The sequence below is a fragment of the Pollachius pollachius genome (genome assembly GCF_949987615.1).
Source record: "Pollachius pollachius genome assembly, chromosome: 15".
In the NCBI taxonomy this organism is placed as follows: Eukaryota; Metazoa; Chordata; class Actinopteri; order Gadiformes; family Gadidae; genus Pollachius; species Pollachius pollachius.
Window position 1 is genome coordinate 8869331 of NC_136948.1, and position 16854 is coordinate 8886184.

Below are 16854 nucleotides of genomic sequence, written 5' to 3' on the forward strand. Positions count from 1 at the left end.
GCATGTGATTCTTAGCTCTCAATTGACAGTTTTAGGATTAGAGCCTACAACACACCAATAGAGTTCCTCAAATTCAGTTATGGCTTTTGGTTTTGGTGTGCCACCCAAGGAATTTCAGTTGTCCGCTCTGGCCAGCGCTATGACACATTTCTGCGAAACAGCGAAGAATGGACTGTGGGGAAGTATGGCCTCTGGTGGATATGAAGCTACATCACAACTCAATGAGATGCGTTAACATAAAGAAAAACACATGTCTTTGTCTATCTATGACACAACAATAACCAGAAGAAATAAAAACAGACCATGAGAAGTTAAATAAAAATTATTTTTATTTTTTAAAATAAATGCATTTTTACAGTCAGCACAACAGGCCATGCACTGCTGCGGTGAACACAGGAAGGCCAACGAATACACGACCAGAGAGAGCATAAACACCATAGGCTAGGCTCGTGTTTCTCTTCTGTTTGTATCAACCGCTTCGTCTCAAACTCCAGGGTAGAAACCAATGGCGTGTTTATCAACCGTGACAAAAACCTGAAACTTAACGTGATACGTTTACAAATTTAGCGAAGAATATTTGAAAAGCGAATGCGTCTAAACATTGATAGTTCATATAGTGAGAGCGAAGGGGCAACTGACTGCCACAGACGTTTAAGTACAAAACAGAATGACGAATTATGTTTGTAAGTAGAGACGACGACACTGAGCACAATTAAAAAGGCGTGAGAAATATCGACATTGCTAAATAAAACGATCAACGAATGTAGTGAGGACGAACAATCTTCGTAAAATCCTAGAAACCTGGAGTTTGAGACCTGTCATCTTCATATAGATTTATATATTTCTTCATCTGAAAACTCAAAAACAAGGCAACAACATTTTCAGGCACAGAGGTACTACACAATGGCCACAAACTAACCCCCCTACCCATCTTTTTTTTCTTCCTGCAACAGTACACTTCCGAAAAAACCCAGAGAAAGAAAAAAGAAGCAGCAACAAATGAAACATCTGTACAATTCTATAAAACCTGTTTTTACATTAGTTACAAAAAACTAACACTTCATTTTACTGTTCTTTCACACTGAGGATGAGCGAGAAATGAACAAAAAAAATACTTGTATATATTCCTTCTTCAAAAAACCTTGGGTGACCTTTTTGCTGGTGCGTGATAAGATAAAATAATAATAATAACAATAATAATACTAATAATACTATACGGTGTAAGGACCAAACAATGGCAGTTAAAAGGTGAGGCGGCGTAATGTTATACAGACTGTGGGCTAGTTTACATGCACTGAGGAGCACAGACATCACAGTGCTTGAACAAGGCAATGCACCACATGCTATTGGTAACGGACATCTCCAAAATGGCGAAAGGATCGAGCACAGGTTCTAAATATCCCTCCCTATATTTCACACCACAGATTCCTATGGCCAACATTTCAGATTTTGAAAAAAAAAGATAAAATAAAAAAGCATAAAAAAACTCTTTCAACTCTTTCAGGAAATAAATGCTGTTATTTTGATTGCTTGACACGTGAAAACTGACTGTTGACTAATTAAACCAGAAACCACAAAAACAGTGGCATATGGATATGTGAGGTTGCACGCTAGTGTCACGGATCTTTTAGTGTTTTTAATAACGTCTAACTATCGTCACGTCTGTTGGGACTGAAAGTAGGAGGGGAGGGCTCGGTTTAAACTCTTCAAGTATCTTCTTTTGCGTTGAGACGGGCTGCAGAGCAACGACTCGACCCAGAGAAAATCCACCGCTTCGATAATAACATGGACACGTTCGGTCGAGACCAAAGCACACAAACACATCTCAAAAAACTAACTTCAAATACCGACTACAGCTTATTCATTCGGGGTTCTGGTCTAAACGATAGAAGTGCTTACATGCGCCTTTATATGAACTCGAGATAATAACGTGAAAATCATCCTTCATAGAGCGGAGGGTCAGAGGTGTGTGTGTGTGTGTGTGTGTGTGTGTGTGTGTGTGTGTGTGTAGTTATAGAAGGTGGACATCTGCTCCCTTTGGTCCAGTTGAAAAGACCAAAAGAGAAGGTGGGACAGAGTGGATAGAGTAAGAGAGAGAGAAAATATAGGAATTAGAAAGAGGGGTAAGGAAGTCTTTGGCATCGAAAAGGATTCCGGCCATGGGACTGGATTCTACTGGTTGTCAGGGCAACCATTCCACCAATAGGAGGCACAGGAGAACGGCAGGTGAATACGTTGGAGGGTTTGGAAACAACAAACATCGTATCGTCCAGAGGTTGTTAAGGCAGGTCCTAGCAAAGTGGAGGTTGTGATGGTTGGTTTGGTGGTGATAGAGTTCCTCCGGACTGTGATAGGCGGACACCTTTAGTGTTTTAGGAGGATGTTAGGGATCGGAAATGAACCAACAAAAAAAAGAGTGGCAAAGCTTTTTGTCAGACTCTGCAAGCGTCATAATAAACAAAAATCACACACGCCAGGAAATAAGAATACAATAGAATAGATATTTCTTAACACCCCCCCGACCGCTAGCATCTTGACCTCTGACCCCTCAGACCCAGCCGCTGGTGAGCTTGTAGAACATCTCCTCGTCCAGGGACTCGTTCTGGTCCTTGGCGCGCGTGGACAGGAAGATGTATCCCCCGATGAACTCGTGCACCACCTTGCAGTCTACCTCGGCACAGATGAAGGCCAGGCTGGGCTCGTCCGCAAACTCCACCGTCACCTGGTGGTGGAGGAGGGGCAGAGGGAGCACAGTGCGGATGTTAAAGGTGACATATTATACCGCCAGGTGTGAGTGTGATTAGCCCTTACAAGCCGTTTGGAAAATCTGCCTCTTCTGACATCACAAGTGAGCGTGTCCACCTAGATGAACGCTGGATAGATCAGTCTACCAGCCTACCCAGTGGACTGTAGCAAACGTTGCTCATCTATCCGTCATACATCTTGGCGAACGGATGAACGGCTAGTCACACTCAGACCTGGTGGTATAATGTCATCTTTAAGGGCTTTGGATGTTCACCAACTAAACGTGTGGTTGTTCAATGTGGTATCAATGAGATATTGAAATGGTGTCATTAGGTCTCTAAGGAGCAGGCCTTGATCGCCAGGCATTGGGTATCGAATTCGTGGCTATGGTTTCGAGTAAACTCGAAACCATAGCCACGGTCACTATCCTGCCCCTCGATTTGTTCGATATGTATTTAATATGAGTCCACATTAACTCTGGACTCTGAAACCCCCTGCCATTTGCCCCCAAGAACCCTTTACTTTTTTTTTACTTTATTGTACATATACCTTTTTGTTTTACCGTATAGTTTTGCCTACATTTGCACTATTTAGAATTATTTTACAATATTTAGAATTTATTTATTGTAAATATTACTTATTTTACCAAATTGTATCCTTTTGTACTTATTGCTCTGTGGGTCACAGACAAATTAAATTTTGAGTCATTTATTTGTTGAACAAATTTGGGATTGGCAATAAAGCTGACTTTGAAATCCGTTGTCAACCAATGACAATCGGTTTCATCGGTGGCAGAGATAACCTCTCAACTGTTGCCGTTGAAAATGAGAAGCATGGGTTTGAAATGGAAAATATGCATGTTTAAGAGAAAAAAGTAGAGACTTGTGGACACAATGGGCAGTGGGAAAGTGCTCGTACCATCTTGATCTCCCAGTTGACGTTCCACTGCTTCATGTTGCTGAAGCGCCACGTCTTGATGGCGTCGCCGGTGCTGGCGTCCATGCGGATCAGACGGTTGTACGTGATGCCGATAAGCTCCTCCCTCTTCCCGCCCTGGAACCTACAAGCGAAAAATAAATAGAAATTAATTAAGACCAAAATACAAACTTAAAAAACAACTCTTCCCCAAGTACATAAAACCAAAAAGTACAAATATTTATATAAGCTGGTAAAATCTAGAGCTTTCGGCTGTAGCAAAACTTTTAACTAACTAATAAGACTCCAACCAGGGACGTGTTTAAGAAGAAATCAACCGAAACGATAGCTAAAAAACAATCATAATAAACTGTATTGAATGGCCTTTGGCTGAGAAATAAAGGAGAGTTAAAGGTTTGAAATCAGAACTATTACCACCCCTTTATTATTTAAGCAGAGGAGGTGCCTCTGGGGGATTTGAGCAGACGTACTTGGCGAGGAAGTGTGTGATGCCAAACTCGGGCAGCGACTGCCAGGCCTGGATGAAGCGCATCTTGGCTTCGATCAGACTCATCTGGGCAACGTTCTGGTGGGCCTCCAGGATCCTGGTCGAGATCTGACACACACACACACACACACACACACACACACACACACACAGAAAAGTTAGTCTCTGCAAACACACCAAACAAAAAGCTTAACTTTAAATTAGTTCAGGTGAAGAAAGGCATGGGAGCAACCCTGGATCTGACAATAACCACAGTGATGTCATCATAATAACAAACATCTACTTTATACACACAGAGTTACACAACACATGGACTACAGGGTCAACCTAAGGAAGCAAACTAGGGTTAATATGCTGTGCATGCGTGTGCGTGTGTGTATCCTCATTAAGGATGGAACTACACGCTAGTGAAACACTACTATTAACAGGCGTACACACACAGGTTAATGTTAGAAAGCTACCCTTCCCCAAACAAGACAAACTAGGACAGACTGGCTAACACACGAGTGACTAACACACACGGAATAACGCACTTACCAAGTCCCTGATAAAGCCTGGCTGGTGAGGTGAGGCAGAGGTGTGGAAATAGAGAGAGGAGATGCATACACAGGGAGAGGCAAACATGAAGAAAAAGAAGGACAGAAAAGGGACAAGGGGAAAAAAACAAGGGGGTAAGAAGGGCACTGAAGGCTAGCATATCTTAAAAAAATAAAATAAAAAGCAAACATGCTGTAAATGTAAACACAAAACCCGTAGATGTGAGCTGCTGAGAGGCTCGGAGCGCTGGGAGAGGGAGTGGGTGCAATGTTTGAGGCAAGAGAGGAGAGGGAGAAGCATGTCATAGTAGGAGAGTAGGCTACAGTGTCTGCCTTTCATGTCAAACACCTAAGAGTAAGGTCAGGTCATTAGGGTGAGTGCCCTGGCCTCCATTATAATAAAATCTGATTTTAAATACATTTTGGGAACAGGGACAATTATTTAATTGGTTAATAGATCATGAGGAAATAATTGTGTCTGACAATGTATATCTGGCGGCTTATATGTGACTCTTGAGTTGTAACTCCTTCTATGACCACTAGATGGCGACAAGTACCAGCGCAGGACGAGTACGGTATGAGATTGAGCAGAATGAGCAACTCTTCAACGATACTAAAGTATGTCATAGAGCCACCGTTTTGGTTTATTTAAAATAACAACACAAGAACAACCCTGTATGCTCCAAATGTTAATATGGTTGAAAAGGAAAATAACCACAAATATTAAAAAGTGTGTTTTCTTGGAACTGTGCTGTAGTCTCCGAGGGAAAGCATCAAGAAGAAGCTCCCTTAGTAGGGGTGGGGTGAGTGTACACGTAGTGTGCATCTGGCATAGGGATGGGGGAATGCACATTTTCTTTCACAGCTGACTAAGAGAGGACATATTTCCCGTGTGTCCAGTGACGGCTTGTTTCCTGACCCGCCACGCCCACACACACGGCCCTGATCATACCCCCCTCTAAGAGGGTGGTCTGGTTGAGTGGAGCCAGACCAGATAGACAACACCAGCGCCCCCTGTAGGCCGCTCTACCGTCAGACTGCCAATTATTCTGATATACTTTACACACGATCGTGACCTCAAACGCTGACGCACTGTACCATGCCCTGAATTTCTCTGGTGCACGTTAAACGTGTTTTTATTATTAGATAAAACTCCTTTTAAATACATTATAAATCCCAGATGACACACACACGGCTGTGAATTCTATCGGTGCCGCGTCGATCTGGAGACATTTCCTGCTTGAGGATGCGTCACTCCCAATCAACAGTCATCAGAATCCAGCGGCATCTTTCTGGCTAGACAACCACTTCATGCTGGGGTGATGGATAGAGAGAGAACCAGACTTCCACTGAGTCATCACACACACACACACCCCCTCTTAAAAAAACCCTCTCTCCAGGACCACTGCAGTCCTTTCTGTAGAGCTAAATGAAAACCAGGCCCTGCAGTCTCTCTACCGGTACAGGTAGAGATGTATACGTTTGATCACACACACACACACACACACACACACACACACACACACACACACACACACACACACACACACACACACACACACACACACACACACACACACACACACACACACACAGTTTTCCTATTGGTTAGAAGAGCCAAGAATTACTTCTGCATATTATAACATAAATGGTATCGGTATGAGTAATGGAACAAGTATTAAATGAGACATTAGAATTGGAAATTATCACATCGGTAACTGACACAGATATCAGGGACAGTTCACTCAGTAGTTCTAAACACATCCATGTAGTTCTTAATACATAAAGTGTATTTTGTTTTTTATACAGAATGTGACCTTCCATCTGAATTATAGCGAGAGAAATAGAGGGTGAAAGAGAGACTTGAGCCGGACAACAGTGTGTCTACTGTAATAATCAGGTATATAAGGTGAACCGTCTGCTGTCCTGGCTTCTCCTCAGAGACAGAGGGGCGAGAGAGAGAGAGAGACAGAGGAGCGAGAGAGAGAGAGACAGAGGGGCGAGAGAGAGAGAGAGAGAGACAGGGGCGAGAGAGAGAGAGAGAGACAGAGGGGCGAAAGAGAGAGAGAGACAGAGGGGCGAGAGAGAGAGAGAGACAGAGCAAGAGAGAGCGGGGAGGGAGAGAGAAAGAGGGGAGAGAGAGACACTGAAATAGAGAGGGGAGAGAGAAAAAGACAGAGGGAGAGAGAGAAAGCAAAAGAAAGAGCGAGGTAATCAATAGTGTCAGAGAGGGAGGGATAAAGAAGGAGAAACAATAATGGGCAGATATAGTGGGAGTTTGAGAGCTCAAGGCTGGCTGGGTGAGGGAGGGTGTGTGGCTGGAGTTTGGGGTGGAGGCTGGAGGAGGGTGCGAGAGGCTGCATTCCAACACAACACGGCACCGGTGCCAGGAGGCACCCATCTGGGAAACATCAGTAACTCCTCCACCTTGCTCCGCCTCCCCTTCTGGGAACACATCAACAACCCCTTCCCCCAAAACAACACACATCTCCTGTATGGATAGTCCCGGGTAACACTCCCTGAGGGACGTCTCGCCACACTGGGGTTATCTTCACCCAGTCCACCCTTCAGAGCAGGATCCCATACTGCAAACCCTCTATCCTAGGATATGACATCATGTCCATCTCTAAACAGAGGGAGAAGCCATTGGTAGTTTTTATCATTTCATGCGTAAAAACATTGGAAAACATTTTTCTTTCTGCTGACTTTATCCTGGTTGCCATGTTTTGTACACGGCAGTACGTATATCGTTTATTTTATACAGTGCAATTTACAGTATATATGGCCAATATTGCACTATATTAGGATATTACATTTTTATTTTGATTGTATGTCATCATTTGACATGCGTGTTTTTTTGCTGCTGTGGTCCCTGGATTTCCGTGACGACATGAATAAAGTGTAATCTCATCGAGTGCCATTTTCCCTCCCATTCCCCCTCGTAACCAACGCTCGGGCGCTCCGTGAGTCCAGTGAACCCCCGTCTGTTCCCAGCGTTACCTGCTTGTTCTTGTACTTCTTCAGGTAGCGGGGGGAGACCAGGCACTCTGGGTTGATGTCGGTGGTGATGGGCTCGGCGATGTACTGGGGGTCGGGGTTCATGTGCTGCATCTTCAGGAAGGACAGGATGTTCTGCACCTCCAGGTTGTAGGAGCTGTCCGCCATCGTCTTCCCCTTGGAGGCCAGGCGACACGCCGCCATCCAGTGGGCGTACTGCTTCTCCTGTGTGTGTGTGGGGGCGGGAGGGTGGGGTCAGGACAATATGCCAAAGTAATGATACAGGAGGGAGAAACACCTTTTTTTAAGTCATTAAGTTAACAAAACGATGGTGATCCTACAGGTAGGTGTGTAGGTGTGTGTGTGTGTGTGTGTGTGTGTGTGTGTGTGTGTGTGTGTGTGTGTGTGTGTGTGTGTGTGTGTGTGTGTGTGTGTGTGTGTGTGTGATGCAATGGTTTGTGTGGTGTTATACAAGTTGTAAGGTCTTATACAAGTACATTTATAAAAGCGGTCAACATCCAATTCTTAAAGGGGCAGGGGGGGAATCCTAAACATGGTCATTTAATGAAATCCCTCCAACAATGTGTGTTGAATTTGTGTGGCCAAGGTTTTTTTTTTACCATGTCACACCGTAGCCAGATCTCATTCATGCCGTCCGCCACGGGGATTAGCAGCTTGATGTTGAATTTCTGACCGGAGATGTTGACATCTGGAGTTACCTCACAGCCTGCACACACAGAAGCCACAGTTCAGAGAGGGTGGGGGGGGCGAGGGCCATAGGTCACTCAAATTCTTACATACACACACTCAACACATTGGAAAGGATTACTCACATTCTTGTATCCGTGTCTGTGAACGCAGGTCTGAGTATGTGTGCGCCCTCTTAAGTGTGTGTGCCGTGCGTTGGTGTGTGAATGGGTGCATGCATGAAGGTGTGGTCGTGCGTCAAATCTATTTTATTTCTGTAGACCTTGATCACAGTTACAGTCTCAAAGGGCTTCACGTGTGTGTATGCGCGCGCGTGTGTGTGTGTGTGTGTGTGTGTGTGTGTGTGTGTGTGTGTGTGTGTGTGTGTGTGTGTGTGTGTGTGTGTGTGTGTGTGTGTGTGTGTGTGTGTGTGTGTGTGTGTGTGTGTGTGTGTGTGTGTAGGTGTGCATGTGCATCCACACCTCTGAGGTTCATCTGGAGAGCCGGGGTGCCGTGCGCCTCTTCCTTGGTCTTGTAGCAGGAGACGGTGATGTCCTTGAACGTGCACCAGTACTGCTTGTGACTCTTCAGCGTCAGTTTCTTGGGCCTGGAGGAACACAAACACACACAATATAGGAGCAGCCTTCCATGTCTGCCTTCAAAAGACGCACAAAACAAAAAGGACCATGGCCAATCCCTTTCTCATCTAGTAAGGAAGAGCTGGAAGAGGAGGCAGATGAGACTGAGGAGTAGAAAACGAGGAGGAGGAGGAGGATCAGGAGAATAGCATCAATTACGAAACGAGCATGGAAAAAACGGTCAAATATATGCACTGGTCCCACCTGAAGTCTCTCTGTCTCACTAATAAGAGCTATTAGCTAATAGCTAATCAACCCCCCCCCCCCCCCAACTCACAAGGTGATGATGTCATTCACCAGCAGAAGAGATGAATCTAAATTATCCCAGACACATACCAGGCCTGGCCTCTGTCCCTTTCCTCTAGAGATGTGATTTTGAACATAACATGCTTTGGGCAGATGTGATCTCTGCACACATGTTGTTGCTAGCAACAGAGAATAACCATCGCCGTTGTTCAGGGCTAGATGAGCTCACAGATCTGGACTTACTTGAAGATCTTGACATAGTCGGCTAGCTCTGGGATGGATGTGATATCACCCTGGAAAGCAGAAGGAAGACAGGCCAGAGGTTAAGCGGATATATTATTTTTAAACATATTTGTCCAAGCGTCTTCACATCCTGGAGTTTCACATGCTGTTGAATGCTTTACGAAAGTGTTTCTGATGTAAAAAACAAAAACAAAGAATGATCCACTTCCTGTGAGAAGCTGAAAAACAGGCTGGTTGAACAATAGAAGCCTGGATATTGGGCTACCCCTTTAGGACCTATCCCTCTTGGCAGGGATTCAGCAGTTCGCTATCTCACAAGCTCACTCTTTTGTCAGTCTCAGACGACCTAAATAATGGTTAAAAATGTTGCACTAGTGGTACGGGTAACTGTATAGCTTCCTTTCCCAGGCCTAGCACACAGCATATGTGCTGTCAGAACTCTTGATAAGTGTGTGCACATGCACGCACACGACTTGACACATCAGACCTAAACGCAAAATGAACACACCACACACACACACACACACACACACACACACACACACACACACACACGCTGACCCATTCAAAGGTGTGCGTGATCAAACAACATGCACACACTGACAAAATCTGATACAAACAAAGTAACACGTACACTTAACTCGGTACATCAGAACCAGACGATCCAAAATTAACACAAGGCCAAAGAATCAAACAATAGACCCACAGTGAGCACACATTTAAGAAGAATAAAAGCACATGCATGAGGAGGCCAAGATGGTGGAGGGGGACCCGTACCAGCGTGTTGGAGGTCTTGCCTCCCTCCAGGGTGATCTCCAGGTCCGACAGGGCGGCGTCCACCTCGTCCACCTCCTTCTCACTGTTGTTCATGTGGTGGTCCGAGGACATGATGGACAGCTTGTTGATGTGGTACTGCATGGGAGAGAGAGAGAGGAGAAGAACCATTTATCCGGATGTGGTGAGGCAACCAAGACAAGCCGATCAAGCGATCAAAGCCTTCAGATGGCTGCGGACATTTGGGATCGAACCCACTGCCTCTTCAGCTCGAAGTCGAACCCCCCACATAAATCACTGCACTATCCTGCCCGTCTTTCGTTCTGACTTGGACCCATTCTTTTATTAACATGAGGACTTACTCTGCCCAAAAAAACAGGGTTCCATCGGAGGAAGTTATTATTTATACCGACTTAGTCACAAAAGGGAACCAGAGTGGCTACTCTGACTATGGGACATTTGACGGTTGACAAAGATATTCTCAAACTCAATGTGGCTTCCAGGGCATTGACAGCATCACCATAGAGATTGAGGTTTTGTGAGAACAACAGAGGAACTTGTTGAACATGTCTGAACTGCAACCAAAGACAACCAATGATGGTTACCAATGAAAGAAAAGAAAGTGGGTCAAAGAAAGCTCCAAGCAAAGAAACTCTACTTTCATTGGCTGGCTGTGCCCTGCCTTGGTCAACACAACAACATTTCTTATAAACTTCCTGCCATGCCAAGTTGCTTGTGCATAGCCCTTAGCTTTTTTTGTACTCAACAGGCCTGTGATAAATACTAAAGTGGTTTTAATGGAATTAATTTGGGCAAAATGATTACGCAATGTAAAACCACATTAGGCAACACTTCCGACCGCGTTGTACAAGGGGGAGAGGAGGGATTCATTGAGCATTTTCAGCCCATATTAAAACTGTCACATGATAAATCAGCTTTTTCTCCTCACACGCGTGACACCGGGGGGGAATCAGCACAATCTCGGTGTTGTTGTTTGTAACAATGGAAGGACAAAGTCACCGGTGGGAACATTGCATCGAAAGCACAACTGTGGCTTCCCCCTGGCCATGAGTCATAATTTACACTAAATACAACTTGTTGACAAATGGTATTTATAATGTAAATCCTGTACTGCCAACCCTAGTCCCCCCTGTTAATATATGGATGAACAGCTGTTGTGGGGGGGGGGGGGGGGGGAAGAGATTGAGAAAGAGAGTGAAGAATAAAAAAAGAAAAGAGAACAATTTAGGTTCCAAAAGCTTCCTCTGTCCAACCCTTTCTCTCTTCCAACCTAACCCGCTGTGCTTCGAATTACCTCACCACAATGAAAGAGAGAGAGAAATGTGTTGCAAAAGCCATCTAAGGTTACAGTATCAGGGACAAAGGGGGTTCCAATGAATGTTTCTCCATGTCTCACTCCTAAACTCTTCCCTAACTGTTATACTTGCTGTTTAAAAGCAACAGGGAGGGACCTTTCTTTTTGTGAGCATTTGTATGTGCTCATAAAGCAGAAATCAAAGACAGTGAACTGATTTTAAGATGAATGTCCCTACCACACACACACACACACACACACACACACACAGACACACACACACCTTTTTGAGCAGGGCTCAGGATACACAACAGACTGCTCTTCGCGACATGTTGGCCAGCCAAGTGCCAAACTGTTAAATTGACACGTCCAGGTGACAGCCTGGTAATCCTAGCTAGTCGGCTACTGGATGAGCACAATCTGTCTTATTTTAGACCAGGGTATCCATTCTTCCTCAGCGACACCCAAATCTCAAACCCCGCCTACCCCTAACAGAACCACGTGAAATGTTATCTAGGCTAGGTTGCCATGAAATTAAAAAAATGTCCACGCGGGACATAACAGGAAGCAAGTCAAGTGTAATATTAGCCGTGCCTCTCTGACGAGACATGAAGTGAAACTTTGCATGGAAATAGGAATGACGATGAATGTGAGCCGGTCCCTTGCAACCTTGAAGGGGGGTGTGGTTGGTTGGGTGGATGGGTGGTCCGGGCCTGGCACTGCGTGTCTTCCTGAGGACTAAAGATGCTCTATAATTACTCCAGGGGTGAGGACAAGGTGGCGTCCCCCGGTCTTGGCCCTAGGGCTTTACGAGGGTTAGAAATAGCAGGGCCAGCAACCCCCAGACTAAGAGGGCAAGCCAGAGGGGGATGGGGTGGGGGGCCCTTTACTCCAGCCTACCAGACCCCCCAACCCCTTGCTCCCAATACATCAAAACAGAAGCGCCTTCCTCCTTCTCCTCTTCCGTCACATAACTTCCACATAGCATGGAGGTTGAAAAGTGCCGGTCTGACTGAAGCTGACCGAAGCTGTGGCCGTATCTTAGCAACAAATGTCAAGCATGAGTTTAGCATAGTCTACTTATTTTTTTAGCGGCTGTATAAGTTGCCAAGTCAACATGCCGCGGGACCAGTGGCTTAGGTTTGGCAGCGTAGTGGAGCTATCAGGGGATACCATCAACGTATAGAATGACTCTATAGGACCCCACGAAGCGACAGAACGATTCGCAGTAGGGCTAGGCGATCTGACCTAAAAATGTAATCCCCGATTTTTTCAAACCAAAACAGATCATCGATCTTAATCGAATTTTTTCTCTTAAAAACAAACTATAAACTGTCTTTTTAACAAATAAAATAGCATCCTTATTGGGATTAATAAAGTGCAAACAGAAAGAAGGCGTTTGTGTTCCCGAACCACTTAAAAAAATCAAAAAAACACTTTTAGATGAATTGCCCAGCTCTACATGGCAGTATATGCAGTGTGCTCTGAGTCATCCAGCTACTGAGCTAGCGAGCTAGGTCTGCGTTGAACTCAGGATAACAGATACTAGGACGAGAACCATCCGAAAAGAGTTTTCAAAGAAATCCACTTCCATCAATGAATGCAGTTTTATAATGCATTTTCTTGACCTCTATTAGCACCTTTTGTAACCATGTTCAATGGCCAAGTGCTAATGCAGCAGAACAGGAGGCTATAAGCCTGGGCTACTAGCCCAACCACTTCATTATGATGCGGTCCAGAAGGCAAGCAGCCCAAATCAGAAAATAATATAATACAAAACTAGGACTGCAGCGTTTCAAACTGCGCCGCCTGATTAAGGAATAGTGAAGCAGGCTAACTCAGACTCCAGCAGCAGACATTCATGACCCAACCCACAAGTACACCCAACGAAAACAGCCCAAAATACACACAAACAGAAAAAAAGACAAAAAAAAGAAAACACAGGTTTCCTTACCTGCAGGGCAGCAAACATCATCATTTCCTCCTCGGTGCACTCAATTTCCTCTATCAGGATGGCCCACTTAGCCTGTTCATAGAGCTGGTTGACCCGGATGGCATCATACTGCAGGGAGGGAAACATGAAGGTGTGTAGTTCAAGGACACAACCTTAAAGTATAACACAACCCAGAGGGGTGACCTTGAATATTTGTTCAAATCTCTGATAGAAATCCCATTGCTCGTCTTCTATAAAGAAAGGTCTATAGGTTATCCAATGTTTTATTGTGGGGGTTAGGGATTGAGTAATTCTTCTGTGTGCAATTTGCTGTGTTATGCTTTGCTTTCGATACATGTCCATATTGTTTGTTTGATAACCACTTTGTGTAATGTCAGTACACTGACACTGACATGAACGTACGCAAACATTGTTGCCATTTAGCAGAGGCGCTGCGTCTCCTTCACCCCCCCCCCCACACACACACCTAGGGGATTGTTACCTTGGGGTTTAGGTCAAAGAAGCTGTGGTATTTAAACCGGAGAAGCAGCACCTCGTTCTCCTTCACGTCCTGCTCCATCAGAGACCTGGAGGAGTCCAGCCAGCTGGACACGAAACACAGGCCGTTACCATCTTCTTCAGCCAATAGGAAATACTTGGCCGTTCCACTCCTGCAACACTAGTTTGCACAACACAGTAGCTACAGAGCTAAATAAGGATCGCTGCCACCCGGCTACTGAAGAGGTCCTGAGGACAGCTGCTCACCCCTGGTTGATCTTGGCCTTGTCTAGGAGGGATTGGGGCTTGTAGAGCTTCACCAGGATGTCCGGGGAGGAGATGGGCTGGCTGACCGCCAGGATGCTGGGGTTCCCCTCGGACAGGGGGCTGTCGCCGAACCAGGCGGTGGTTGGGGACAGGGGACTGCCATCCCGAGAGTCATAAGTGGGGGTCATGGTCTTGCTGTAGAGACCCGGGCTGGAGTAGATGCTTCCTGAGAACAAACACACACACACACATACAGGCACATACACGTCATTCAGTTGTTGCTGTTTGCACACACGCACAAATGCACTAACTGCATTAAAGGGCACTTATTTTATCACCATGTGCGATGTTGATTAACCTTTATTACCGACCCAATAGTGACATCCACATGTGTATGTTTAACCAAATGTATAGTGGCTAGATGAGTCGACCGGTTGGCTTGTATTGGCTAATCAAAATCACACCTTGTAGTAAAATACAGGCCTGGTTAAGTACACACCTCACATCCATGTCCTTCAGTGTGAAATATCTTCCAAAACAAGTATCAATACAAAAGCAATGCACATAGGCACATTTGAAATAATATCAAAACAGGCTTCTGCAAACAAAACCATCTTTACCACACACACACACACACACACACACACACACACACACACACACACACACACCTAGCTAGCCATCAGCAACACAACACGAAGACCAGCTAGCTCATATGCGGATAAGGTGTTTAAATTAGGTCCTCCAGCTGTTGGCTGGACTAAGGTTTTTGCATGCAGTCAAATGAACCCAATGATGAGGGCCACCCACTGAGACACAGTCCAACAAACTCTGCAGGAGGGCATGGGTGCACTGCTACACACAGCATATCCAGCCACACACAGACAGTAAAGGGGCGTGGGGGGGGGGGGGTGGGTGGGGGGGGGATCCACAGGATGTTGCCGGAAATTAATTTAAATGTTCAGAATATAAAAAACATGTCAAATGAAATATGATATCAAAATGGTATCAAAATAAATAAAGCCTAATAGGGACAATTTTAATTAGTCCTAATATTTTTTGTTGTACTAGACCTGTTTGTATACATAACCAGGGATTCATAATATTTGTTCTTCGGTGAAAGAAAAATAAGGTTGCATTTCCTGTGTTCGGCCTCTTCTCCCGTCACAGTCGCGTTCTCCCACTCTCGGCGGGGACCCGGGGAGAGAAGCTATAATGTAGCGGCATGACACCAAATCCCTCCCAAAAACAGGAAATGAGTGGGGGTTGGTGTGCTTGTGTGTTTGTGGGCGGGTGGCCGGGGTCATGTGAATGAGTCGCAGGCTGTGGAGACTCATCCTCAGCAAAGGAGGTGGTGGTTGTTGTTTAGTGGCTGGGTCCCCGCTGCAGGGTTCAAGAGGTCAGGGTGAGCGCTAGTGGGAGAGAGTACTCCCATGTCCGCCTATGGACTCCTGAGGAATCCCAAGCGTCCACAGGGAGAGTGGAGTCCAGAGGATGGGGGAGAGAGCAGGAAAGGAAGCCCTGTATAACCTCGACTCCCCGTCTCCCTGCAGACTGAGGAGACATGGAGAGTGAAGATGGCTAGGGAGGGATGAGACCACCCTTTGACACAAGGCCTGAATGTAAACCCGAAACACCACCTTCGACATACGGAAGCGACTGGTGGTCTATTGAGGGGGTGTTTTATGCCAATTTCAGAAAATGGATTAGATGACGTTAAAGAAAAACAATCAGGAAAAATGCTACGCTATCTAAAATTAAATAAACAACTCATTTGTACTCTGTTGCCAATGTCTGGTGCTTTGCTTTCCTGAATCAGATTTTGTAGATTGATAGACAATTTGAATTAATAGTATACTATTTCCACATCAACTTAATGACATCTAAGATAGCAAAAACAAAACCATGAATATGGCATCTTCCTTTTAACAGTGCAAAAAAAAAATGATCTGCTGTCCAGTAAAACCAGTCAACAGGACCAGTGGAGAGACTTGACGGAGTAAATAAACAAAAGCCACTGAACTCGCTAAAGGGTGCCGATGCGGCCATCATGTGAAAATGTGATCAGTCAGCTGACATCCCCACAGGAAGAGGTCAGATGACGGCTGCTACCGGGGCTATGCTACGGTTTTAGCCAGTCAGGTGGCCTGGCTGCTGGGTTGTAGTCAGTGAGGGAGAGGGAGAGAGGGGAGGAGGGGAAAAACAGGGTGAAAAGCAGCAGAGAGTAGTCAAGGACAGTGAAAGGGGAAAGCTTACCTTTGACAGGTCCGATGTATATTATCTCAGAGGCTAGGACAGAAAGGAAAAGAATACAGGGGATAGGAAAAAAAAAGGACAAAAGAGACAAATGAAGGAAAGTAAGAGAAAATAACAAAAACAAATCAAGACCAAAGGACAGAATTAACAGTTAACTGGAAACGCTCATAGGAAAAAGAGAGCGAGAGGAGGGAAGAACAGGAATACATGGAAATATAAAGAGGAATACGAAGATAAAGAGATGTTTGGTGCTTTAATTTTTAAAGGGGCATATGACTCAGTTTGCCCCAAAATGC

General features: G+C 45.2%; 1 protein-coding gene across 1 annotated transcript in view; it reads right to left on the reverse strand.

Annotated features, from left to right (window-relative positions):
* Positions 1-311: 311 nt before the first annotated feature.
* Positions 312-16854, reverse strand: part of fermt2 (FERM domain containing kindlin 2) — a 39563-nt gene continuing 23020 nt past the window's right edge. Inside the window, exons 5-15 of the mRNA XM_079752698.1 lie at positions 14303-14528; positions 14040-14142; positions 13559-13666; positions 10293-10427; positions 9516-9565; positions 8871-8995; positions 8322-8428; positions 7705-7926; positions 4152-4276; positions 3664-3805; positions 312-2722 (exon numbers count right to left, since the gene is read on the reverse strand). Of these exons, the coding sequence (XP_079608824.1) occupies positions 2549-2722; positions 3664-3805; positions 4152-4276; positions 7705-7926; positions 8322-8428; positions 8871-8995; positions 9516-9565; positions 10293-10427; positions 13559-13666; positions 14040-14142; positions 14303-14528 (1517 nt within the window). The 3' untranslated portion in view covers positions 312-2548. The remainder of the gene's footprint in view (positions 2723-3663; positions 3806-4151; positions 4277-7704; positions 7927-8321; positions 8429-8870; positions 8996-9515; positions 9566-10292; positions 10428-13558; positions 13667-14039; positions 14143-14302; positions 14529-16854) is intronic.